Source organism: Portunus trituberculatus, chromosome 13, assembly GCF_017591435.1.
Source record: "Portunus trituberculatus isolate SZX2019 chromosome 13, ASM1759143v1, whole genome shotgun sequence".
NCBI classification, from domain to species: Eukaryota; Metazoa; Arthropoda; class Malacostraca; order Decapoda; family Portunidae; genus Portunus; species Portunus trituberculatus.
In genome coordinates, this window is record NC_059267.1 from 9,887,849 (window position 1) to 9,899,958 (window position 12,110).

Here is a 12,110-nt window from a genome sequence, read left to right on the forward strand (position 1 = left end):
GTGTCTGTATCGGAGAGAGAGAGAGAGAGAGAGAGAGAGAGAGAGAGAGAGAGAGAGAGAGAGAGAGAGAGAATCCTTGAAATGAACCCTTCCTCCCCAACCCAAATCTTTCCCGTCAGTCCCGCCTTGAGACTCGCGGCGCCTCTCCAAGGGCGGCGCGGGTGTAATGGTGATGAAATCTTGAAGGAGGCGGCGAACTGTGAGCCATCTGATGGGGGGGAAATGTAACTGTTATTATTATTATTATTATTATTATTATTATTATTATTATTATTATTGTTGTTGTTGTTGTTGTTGTTGTTGTTGTTGTTGTTGTTGTTGTTGTTGTTGTTAGTTTTGTTGTTGTTTTAAATTTATTGTTATTTTTGCCTATGTTTGTAATTTGATTTGTCTTTCAATGTTGCTTCTTTGTGTGTGTGTGTGTGTGTGTGTGTGTGTGTGTGTGTGTGTGTGTGTGTGTGTGTGTGTGTTTATCTGCTCTTTATTCTTCTTAATCATCATATTTATTTATTTATTCATATTATTCTGCATTCGTGTTCTATAATCTAATTTCATCAGATAATTTTTCATAAATCTCTCTCTCTCTCTCTCTCTCTCTCTCTCTCTCTCTCTCTCTCTCTCTCTCTCTCTCTCTCTCTCTCTCTCTCTCTCTCTCTCTCTCTCCAATCCCACCACCCCTACCACCCGTCACTCTCTCTTTTCTTCATTTGATATTATTCTTTGCTCCCCACCTAGCTCTCCGCCCCGCCAGGTAAGCCCAGGAGAGGCGAGGCGGTCCCAGTTGAGCGGCGGGATAATGACGGCATCGTGTCTTGATTAATGAGTGTCGTGGTGGCGGCTGCGGGCGGTCAGAACTCCTTTGATGTGCGTGGTTTTCAGACTCCTGGGGATTGGTGAGGCAGGGGCAGAGGCAGGAGAGAGAGAGAGAGAGAGAAAGGGAGTGGTGGAGACAGGGAGGCATGGTAGTGAGAGAGAGGAGAGTGAGGGATGGTGCTAATGTTCCGAGTGAGGGAATGAAAAGTGGCGTTGGATAATGGATGTGTTATTATTGTTGTTGCTGATACATATTGAACATTGAGTCACGTGATTAGTGGTGTTTTTTTTTGTACCATGTGGGCTTTTCACGGGAATTTATGGGCTAAGGGGGGATACTCAAAGCCCACCCGCTAGGAAATCATTGCCCAGAGTGAGGAAGCCCAACCTACACTCGGACCGTGGACAGGATTCGAACCCGTGCGCTTGAAGACCCCTCGGACCCCAAAGCACGCATGGTTCCACTGCACCATGGTTAGGTTAAGGTTAAGGTTAGGTTTGGTTAGGGTAGGTTAGGATAATGTATAGGTTAGGTTAGGTTAGGTTAGGTAGGCAGGTAAACACTAATTCCTAATAGTACACTACCTTACCAAAACGTCTCTATGTGTTCGGGTGTTTGCCAATGTGTGGTTTGGATGGATAGCTTATGAAAAGGCAGCACTTGGGCCCATATCCTGAAACACCTCCGCGCTGCACCATCGTTATTTTCAAAGTTTTTTAAGGGTGTTTCTGTGATTCTAGTGGCATGTTAAAAAGTTTTCTGCATTACTAACAGGACAAATACTCTTCAGAACTTAAGAAGAGCCGCCATGGTACAGTGGAACCATGTGTGTTTTGGGGTCCGAGGGGTCTCCAAGCGCACGGGTTCGAATCCTGTCCACGGTCCGAGTGTAGGTTGGGCTTCCTCACTCATGGCAACGGTTTCCTAGCGGGTGGGCTTTGAGATAGGAGGTACCACAAAAGTATCCCCATTAGCCCAGAAATTCTCGTGAAAAGCCCACATGGTATAAATAAAAAAAAAAAACTCGGTTGATCGTCTCTGTGGTCCTTGAAAATGGTCGCGGTGAGAGAGGGAAGCGTCTCTGAATATGGCGCTTAGTTCCACACTTCCGCTAAGTTGCCACACTATATAGAACAGGAGTGACTGGAATGCGATAACAGCTGAGGTGGTTTTGTTATTTAGCAAGCAAACTTAATGGGCCGCCGTGGTACAGTGGAACCATGCGTGCCTTGGGATCCGAGGGGTCTCCAAGTACACTAATCCTGTCCTCGGTCCGAATGTAGGTTGGGCTTCTTCACTCGGGACAACGGTTTCTTAGCGGGTGGGCTTTGAGATAGGAGGTACCACAAAAAGTACCCCCTTTAGCCCAGAAATTCACGTGAAAAGCCCACATGGTAGAAAGATAGAAAAAGAAGAAAAAAAAAAAAAGAGTATCTGTGGAATTGGTTCGTTAACTCGTCTTCATTTTTCAGTTAAGTATTGAGTACCTGAAGATAATAAGAACACAAGCTTTATTTTCTTGTTTTCTTGTTCTCTGTATTGATGTTATTTTGGTTTTCTTGTGTTCTTCTTCTCATTCTCTAGTTAGATATTGAGTGCCATATTATAACAGTGTGCGGTCTGGGAAATGTACATAGGTAGGTCATATCGTCCGATTATTTGATGTTTTTAGTTCCATTATTGAGGGATCTAAACTTTTCATGCTGCTTCTTGAGACTATTGTTTCGCTGTCTCGTTCTGTGTTCATGTCTGTCACTAGGCCTTAAAAAATTTCAGTTCTTTTTTTTTATGTAGGGAAGAGAGCCAGCCAAAGACAAAAAAAAAGAGAAAAGATTAAAAAAAGGCCCACTTGAGTGCTGGCTCTCTACAAATAGGAAAAGCATCAGCCAAAATTAGGGAGCAAATGCCTCGATATCTCCCTCTTAGGTCGCTCCAGCCTGCCTACTGTACGGAAGTGTAGCTGTGAGTTAATGTGAAGTAAAGCCTTGGGGGAAGCTACTGTTTTCTACTCTTAGTTCGCTCCAGCTTACTGAACGGAAGTGTAACTCTGGTTTAGTGTGAAGTAAAGCCTTGGGGAAGCTACTGTTTTCTACTCTTAGTTCGCTACAGCCTGCTTACCAATGACTATATAAATAACTCTTTAGATTTATAGTCATTGCTGCCTACTGTACGGAAGTGTAGCTGTGGTTTAGTGTGAAGTGAAGCCTTGGGGTAAGCTACTGTTTTCTACTCCGGAAACACCACAATAGGAATCTCAGTTTTGCTTTCTTATGCTCTTGTTCTGGATCTTCAGGTGAACATTAGGTATAAAATGATAGTTTTGTTTATTTGTGTTCCTGTTCTCGATCTCTCATATCCTCTCGTAGTCTTCCCGCTGGTGTTCCGTTAATCACTGAGTGCCTGATAGCGATATTAGTTTTATCTACCACTATTCTTATTAGCGCAAATTAGCAGCTCGATTTAAAACAAGACGGTAATGCGTTAACCAATCAGCGAGTGAGAAATTTAGTCTGCGGCAGTGTTACCATATTCCTGTGTCTTCACCTGACGAAATCACAGAGACAAACTTGGCAACACCGTGCAAAGAGTGGAAAAGAGTGAGGAAACATAGCGTAGAGTGGGGAAGAGTGAGAAACGGAGAATAAAGTGAGGAAGAGTGAGGAAACAACATTGATTGAGGAAGAGTGAGGAAATAGTGTGAGGAGACAGACGATTGAGTGAGGAAGAGTGAGGAAACAGAGAATAAATGAACACAACATAGAGAGAGAGAGAGAGAGAGAGAGAGAGAGAGAGAGAGAGAGAGAGAGAGAGAGAGAGAGAGAGAGAGAGAGAGAGAGAGAGTTATAGGGAGTGAATGGAGTGAAGGAGTGGAGGGAGAGTGGGAGTAAGAGATGCTGTGTTGCTTGTGAGAAACAGATATACATTTATGAATATGTGTATGAATATATTTCTGCGACACATACACTTCCGACAGAATGAAGATTTTTGTAGACTTTGAACACTATGACAATGAAAAGGAAAGAAAACCTATCCTACCTAACCTAACCTAACCTAACCCAACCCAACCCAACCCAACCCAACCCAACCGAACCCAACCTACCCTGACCTAGGAAATACAATGATAATATAAGCAAACAAACCTTCAGACTGACACGAAAGAAAGGAAAGCTAATTAAACCTGTCTTTGTAAACCCGAAGTGAGAAACAGGAAGAAGGAGAGGTAGAGAAGGATGAAGAGGAGAGGAAAAAAAGAGAAAGGGAAGTGAACGAGTAAGGAGGAAAGGAAGACTGGAAATTAGGGAGCAAAACAAGGGAGGAAGGAGAGAAAAAGAAGGATAATGACATAGATAATAGGATAACAGGGGCGGGAAATAGGAGGCAGAGAAGAAATAAAAGTGAGAGAAGAAATAGAGAATCACAAGACCACACTGTGTCATGTCCTTTGTCCTCCATCTTCTTCTCCTTCTTCTTCTTCTTCTCCTTCTCCTTCTCCTTCTCCTTCTCCTTCTCCTTCTCCTCCTCCTCCTCCTCCTCCTGTTCACATTTGCCATCTCCACACTGTATCATGTCCTTTGTCCTCCTCCTTCTCCTCCTCCTCCTCCTCCTCCTCCTCCTCCTGTTCACATTTGCCATCTCCTTGAAACTTATAACTTTTTTTTTTTTTTTTCTCTTGTTATTTACTTTTATCTTTGTTTTTTTTTTGTACTTTTTTTCTTTGTTTAGTCGTCTTTGTTCCTGATTTGTTTGTTTTAATTGTTTGTTTTGGTGTTTTGTTTTGTGTTTTTTTATTTCATCTTTTTTTTTTTTTACTTTATGTTCATTTGTATCTAATTCTCTCGTATTGTGTAACTTTCTCTCTCTCTCTCTCTCTCTCTCTCTCTCTCTCTCTCTCTCTCTCTCTCTCTCTCTCTCTCTCTCTCTCTCTTTCCTCCTGTTCTTGTTCTTGTTCTTCTTGTTCTTGTCCTTGTTCTTGTTCTTGTTCTTCTTCTTCTTCTCATCCACTCATCCACACTCTCTCTCTCTCTCTCTCTCTCTCTCTCTCTCTCTCTCTCTCTCTCTCTCTCTCTCTCTCTCTCTCTCTCTCTCTCTCTCTCTCTCTCTCTCTCTCTCTCTCTCTCTCTCTCTCTCTCTCTCCTCTTTCCCATCGCCTTCAACACAATGGCTAAAAGATTTGCACTGAGCATGTGAACGTAATCTTTTGTGCACACACACACACACACACACACACACACACACACACACACACACACACACACACACACACACACGCAAGCTAACGGGCAGTGTGTGTGTGTGTGTGTGTGTGTGTGTGTGTGTGTTAGATTTTCAAGTGGTTTTCGGCAGGACGGTCAGAGGACAAGAGGAACGACCAGTATAAAAACAATAGGATGGGTTGTGCTCTCTCTCTCTCTCTCTCTCTCTCTCTCTCTCTCTCTCTCTCTCTCTCAAGTAATCAGCTGTTATGGACACTTTTCAAGATAATATCCTGTAGCTCCCCTCCCCCCTTCTCTCTCTCTCTCTCTCTCTCTCTCTCGGCAAAGCAATTAATCCGCGGTACACTTGAGTGAATAAGCCATGAAAGAGAAAGAGAGATAGAGAGAAAAATAAAGAAAGGGGGGAAAAGGAGAGAGAGAGAGAGAGAGAGAGAGAGAGAGAGAGAGAGAGAGAGAGAGAGAGAGAGAGAGAGAGAGAGAGAGAGAGAGAGAGAGAGCAGTGGCGTTTTGTCTTTTAATCTTTTCTCCCCATGTCTTCCATTATCATCCGCGTCTGTCATTGTTTTAGAAAGGAAAGAAAGATCGGGGAAGGATAAAGAGAGAGAGAGAGAGAGAGAGAGAGAGAGAGAGAGAGAGAGAGAGAGAGAGAGAGAGAGATCAGTACGGTTTAAAAAGGCATCTGTTTATTTGTGTGAATGAAGAAAAGATTCGAAAAAAAAATTGAAAAAAGATCTACACGCAAACATACAGACATACAGACATACAAAAACACTAAATGAGGAGGAGGAGGAGGAGGAGGAAGAGGAAGAAGAGGAGGAGGAGGAGGAGGAGGAGATGATAAAGAGAACAACACACAATACAATAGTCTCCCCTCTCCTCTCGCTTTGTTTACTCCCATGCTCTCTCATCCTCCTGCCGCAAAGAAAATGGGGGTTGGTGAGACGCCGCCGAGTTGATAAGAGGAGCGATCTTTTTCTATTTATCTCTCGCCGCGTTTTTTGTTCTTTTGCCGTAACGGTGCACGGGCGGCGGCGCGGACGGGGATGAGACACGCTGAAGTAGGCGCCTGAATACCCAACGAGACTAGAATGAAAGGAAAACGGAGAGAGGTAAACGTTTTTTTTTTTTTTTTTTTATTGTAAAGATCGAGTGAGTGTGTAAATGAGTGTTTAAATGTTTTGTAATGCCACGGATACAATTAATCAGATTTCCATTGGTATTTTTGTATATATTTCTATCTTTTTCTTTATTTCTTTTTTTCTTTTCTTTTTTTTATTGTAAAGATCGAGTGTGTGTGGAAATAAGTTTAAATATGTTGGAAGGTCACAGATACAATTAGTCAGGTTTCCATTGCTGTTTTCTTTCTTTTTCTTCCTTTTTTTCTTTTTTTTCACTAATTATGTCCTTTGAAGACACGAAAAATGCGTCTATTCTTAATGGAAATTGTTGACCAAAAATTTGCAACAAGGTTCTTCTTATCATTAGTGTTTTTATTATTATTTCATTATTATCATCATCATCATCATTATTATTATTATTATTATTATTATTATTATTATTATTATTATTATTATTATTATTGGTTTTGCATAGAATCTTGTAGAATCTGTAGTAGAGAATAGAGCAACTGGAAAACTCACAACCTCAATACAAAATAGGAAGAAGGAAGGGAAGACAACGATGAAGAAGAAAGAGAGAGAGAGAGAGAGAGAGAGAGAGAGAGAGAGAGAGAGAGAGAGAGAGAGAGAGAGAGAGAGAAATGAACGGGCAAGGAGGCAAACAAGACTGGAAACTTAGCGAACAAAACAAGAGAAGGAAGGAGAGAAAAAAAAAAGATGATAACCCAAATCACAGGACAAGGGGATAGCATGCATGACACTGACAAAATGATAATATACAAAGCGATACAAAGGACTCCATGATCTCCTTACCATACTTTGATCCCTCACCCAATGTACATATATGACTAACCTATCCATCCCACACCCTCTCTATGACTTCATCCACACCACAAGCTGACCCCTCCCACAACAACAGCGCATCTTCACTAACTACAAATCTTTTCATCCTTGCTATAATTTGATTCACATTCTATCTATGACTTTATCCACATCACAAGTTGGCTCGTCCCACAACAACGCCACACCCTTACTAGCTACAAACCTTCTTATCCTTGCCTTGAATATCCACACCACAAGTTGGCCCTTCCCACAACAGCGCCACACCCACACTAGCTACAAACCTTCTTATCCTTGCCTTGACAAATTTATCCACATCACAAGCTGGTCCTTCCCACAACAACGCCGCACCCACACTAGCTACAAACCTTCTTATCCTTGCCTTGACAAATTTATCCACATCACAAGTTGGTCCTTCCCACAACAACGCCGCACCCACACTAGCTACAAACGTTCTTATCCTTGCCTTGACAAATTTATCCACATCACAAGCTGGCCCTTCCCACAACAACGCCACACCCACACTATCTACAAACCTTCTTATCCTCGCCTTGAATATCCACACCACAAGTTGGCTCGTCCCACAACAACGCCACACCCACACTAGCTACAAACCTTCTTATCCTTGCCTTGAATATCCACATCACAAGCTGACCCTTCTCAGAACAGCGCCGCACCCACACTAGCTACAAACCTTCTTATCCTTGCCTTGAATATCCACACCACAAGTTGGCCCTTCTCACAACAGCGCCGCATCTTCACTAACTGCAAACCTTATCCTTGCCATACTTTGCTCCACACCCTTACCTATGACTATTTTATCCATATGGGCCGATAGTATTTATGTTGACTATGTGTGGATAATTTTTTGGATAGTTTCGGTAGAATAGTTATACAAAAATTATAATATTTCTTTTCTGTTTACTATTTTGGATTCATAGTTGCTGTTTTTTCAATTTTTTTTTCTATATCTCCCAAAAAAACAGCACTGCATCTAACCCCCCCCCCTCCAATCCCATAACTACACCTTCTTGTCACCCCCTGCCCCTCCCAACCCCAGCACAAGGCCAGCTGATGCCAAGCCATAAAACAGTGCTGATGCGTGTACCTGCCCCTGACATGTGACACCTCAAGCGAGTTCTTTTCGAGGCGTGGTAATTGCAGTGTGGCCAGAGTTCTCCCAAGTTTGTGTCCGCGTGTTGTGGTTCTGAGTTTCCTTTTTCAGTGAGTTAGTTTTTTTTTATTGCTGTTTTCTTACTTTTTTTATGTATTTTTGGGTGTGTGTGCGTGTGTGTGTGTGTGTGTGTGGGTGTGTGTGGGTAGTTGTGTGGGTGTGTGTGGATGGGTAGATAGAGGGGGGGGGGTGTGGATGGGTAATTGTGGGAATTAAAGTCGTGATGTTTTTCTTAATAATGGTGAGAGTTAGTCTTTTTTTTCATTCTACTTCATTCTTTCTTATGCATCATCATCATCATCATCATCATCATCATCATCACCATCATCATCATCATCATCATCATCATCATCATCACCATCACCATCATCATCACCATCAGTCTCATTGTCGTCGTCATTGTCATCATATTGTTGTTATTGTTGTTGTTATTGTTGTTGTTGTTCACCATTCTCATAACGGTGAATATGAGGTTTAATAATTTATTTGTTTATTTATTCTTCATTTAGAAATAAATAGACGAATAGATGGATAGATAGATAGATACATAGATAGATAGATAGATAGATAGAGAGAGAGAGAGAGAGAGAGAGAGAGAGAGAGAGAGAGAGAGAGAGAGAGAGAGAGAGAGAGAGACGCAAATTAATGTCCACGTCCTTCCCCCCCCCCTCTCTCTCTCTCTCTCTCTCTCTCTCTCTCTCTCTCTCTCTCTCTCTCTCTCTCTACCGATCCATAGCTAAGTCCACTCGCTTATTTTGTCCTTCGTGGGAGATCCTCAAGAGAATTAACCCAAGAGTGCCTTCCTTTCTCACGCCCTTGTGCTCCTGCCCGTGTGTGTGTGTGTGTGTGTGTGTGTGTGTGTGTGTGTGTGTGTGTGTGTGTGTGTGTGTGTGTGTGTGTGTGTGTTCGTCCGTTGTGTCTTTCTGTCCCTTCTGAGAACCAATCGATGTGTTTCTGAATTCTTACAAGTGTCCGGTGTAAGGCGTGGAGAGAGAGAGAGAGAGAGAGAGAGAGAGAGAGAGAGAGTTGTGAAGTGATAACGATGTTTTGGGTTCTTCTCTCTCTCTCTCTCTCTCTCTCTCTCTCTCTCTCTCTCTCTCTCTCTCTCTCTCTCTCTCTCTCTCTCTCTCTCTCTCTCTCTCTCTCTCTCTCTCTCTCTCTCTCTCTCTCTCTCTCTCTCTCTCTCTCTCTCTCTCTCTCTCTCATTGAATTTTCTTTATCTTGTCTGCTAATTTGTTTGTGAGTTAATGAGTTGAAAAGATGGAGAGAGAGAGAGAGAGAGAGAGAGAGAGAGAGAGAGAGAGAGAGAGAGAGAGAGAAAGTCTATTTGAATGGCAGTAACGCTGTGATCGCTGAAGACAGTCAAGGTGAGTTAAAAAAAAGAGAGAAAAAAATCAAGATCTGAGCAAAACTTCATCGACTCGCAGGAAAAATAAGAAATTAAGATCAACTCCCAGATAAATAGATAAGAAGAAATTAAGATCAATTCGCAATAAAATAAGAAAAAGAGACTAAGATCAGAGCAAGACTTTATCAACTCACAGGAAAAAATAAGGAAACTTCACCAATTCAGAGGAAAGATAAATAAACATCATCAACTTCATCAACTCACAGGAAAGATAACAGCAAAACTTCAATTCACAGGAAGAAATAAGGAAACGTCATCAAATCACAGGAAAAAAATAAGGAAACTTCATCAAATCACAGGAAAAATAAGGAAACTTCACCAACTGACAGGAAAAATAAGGAAATTTCATCATCTCACAGGAAAAAATAAGGAAACTTCATCAACTCACAAGAAAATAAGCAAACTTCACCAACTCACAGGAAAGATAAGGAAACTTCATCAACTCACAAGAAAATAAGGAAACTTCATCAGCTCACAGGAAAAAAAATAAAGTAAAAAGAAATTAAGATCACGGCAAAACTTCATCAACTTCATCATCTCACAGCAAAACTTCAACTTCATCTCACAGCAAAATTTCATCAGCTTCATCATCTCACAGCAAAACTTAATCAACTTCATCATCTCACACGAAAACTTCATCAACTACATCATCTCACAGCAAAACTTCATCACCTTCATCATCTCACAGCAAAACTTCAGCTTCATCATCTCACAGCAAAACTTCATCATATTCATCATCTCACAGCAAAACTTAATCAACTTCATTATCTCACACGAAAACTTCATCAACTTCATCTCACAGCAAAACTTCATCACCATCATCTCACAGCAAAACTTCAGCTTCATCATCTCACAGCAAAACTTCCCCAGCTTCATCATCTCACAGCAAAACTTCATCAAATTCATCATCTCACAGCAAAACTTGATCAACTTCATCTCACAACAAAACTTCATCAAATTCATCATCTCACAGCAAAACTTCATCAACTTCATCATCTCACAGCAAAACTTCATTAACTTCATCATCTCACAGCAAAACTTCATCAACTTCATCATCTCACCGCAAAACTTCATCAAATTCATCATCTCACAGCAAAACTTCATCAACTTCATCATCTAACAGCAAAACTTCATTAACTTCATCATATCACAGCAAAATTTCATCAACTTCATCATCTCACAGCAAAACTTCAACTTCATCATATCACAGCAAAACTTCATCAACTTCATCATCTCACAGCAAAACTTCATCAACTTCATCATTTCACAGCAAAACTTCATCAACTTCATCATCTCACAGCAAAACTTCATCAACTTCATCATCTCACAGCAAAACTTCATCAACTTCATCATCTCACAGCAAAACTTCATCAACTTCATCATCTCACACGAAAACTTCATCAACTTCATCTCACAGCAAAACTTCATCACCATCATCTCACAGCAAAACTTCAGCTTCATCATCTCACAGCAAAACTTCACCAGCTTCATCATCTCACAGCAAAACTTCATCAAATTCATCATCTCACCGCAAAACTTCATCAACTTCATCATCTCACAACAAAACTTCATCAACTTCATCATCTCACAGCAAAATTTCATCAACTTCATCATCTCACAGCAAAACTTCATCAACTTCATCATCTCACACGAAAACTTCATCAACTTCATCTCAAAGCAAAACTTCACCAGCTTCATCATCTCACAGCAAAACTTCATCAACTTCATCATCTCACAGCAAAATTTCATCAACTTCATCATCTCACAGCAAAACTTCATCAACTTCATCATCTCACAGCAAAACTTCATCAACTTCATCATCTCACAGCAAAACTTCATCAACTTCATCATTTCACAGCAAAACTTCATCAACTTCATCATTTCACAGCAAAACTTCATCAATTTCATCATCTCACAGCAAAACTTCATCAACTTCATCATCTCACAGCAAAACTTCATCAACTTCATCATTTCACAGCAAAACTTCATCAACTTCATCATTTCACAGCAAAACTTAATCAATTTCATCATCTCACAGCAAAACTTCATCAACTTCATCATCTCACAGCAAAACTTCATCAACTTCATCATTTCACAGCAAAACTTCATCAACTTCATCATCTCACAGCAAAACTTCATCAACTTCATCATCTCACAGCAAAACTTCATCAATTCACAGGAAAAGGTAAATAAAAAAAAAACTGACACGAATGAATAAAAAAAGAAAGGAAAAGAGAAGAAAAAAAATCACATATTAGAAAAGAAAAGAAATAGATTAAAAAAACAAAAGAAAAAACAGGAAAATTAAAATTGAATGAAAAAATACTTGTAATAAAACAGAAAAACAAGAAGAAGGAATTGGCGACGAGGAAGAGGCAAGAAAAGAGAGTAAAGAGGCGATGAGGGGAGATGAAGAGAGCAGGAGGAGGAGGAGGAGGAGGAGGAGGAGGAGGAGGAGGAAGACAAGAGAGAGAGAGAGAGAGAGAGGGAGAGAAAGAGAGAGAGACTGAAGTGGTTGTGTTGAGGGAGGAAGAATGAGAGG

At 40.9% G+C, this 12,110-nt stretch overlaps 1 protein-coding gene across 1 annotated transcript in view; it reads left to right on the forward strand.

The window, feature by feature from the left end:
• Positions 1–1,622: 1,622 nt before the first annotated feature.
• LOC123502974 (leucine-rich repeat and coiled-coil domain-containing protein PF07_0014-like) overlaps positions 1,623–12,110 on the forward strand; it is a 41,922-nt gene continuing 31,434 nt past the window's right edge. The window contains exons 1-2 of the mRNA XM_045252272.1: positions 1,623–1,640; positions 10,692–11,753. Of these exons, the coding sequence (XP_045108207.1) occupies positions 1,623–1,640; positions 10,692–11,753 (1,080 nt within the window). The remainder of the gene's footprint in view (positions 1,641–10,691; positions 11,754–12,110) is intronic.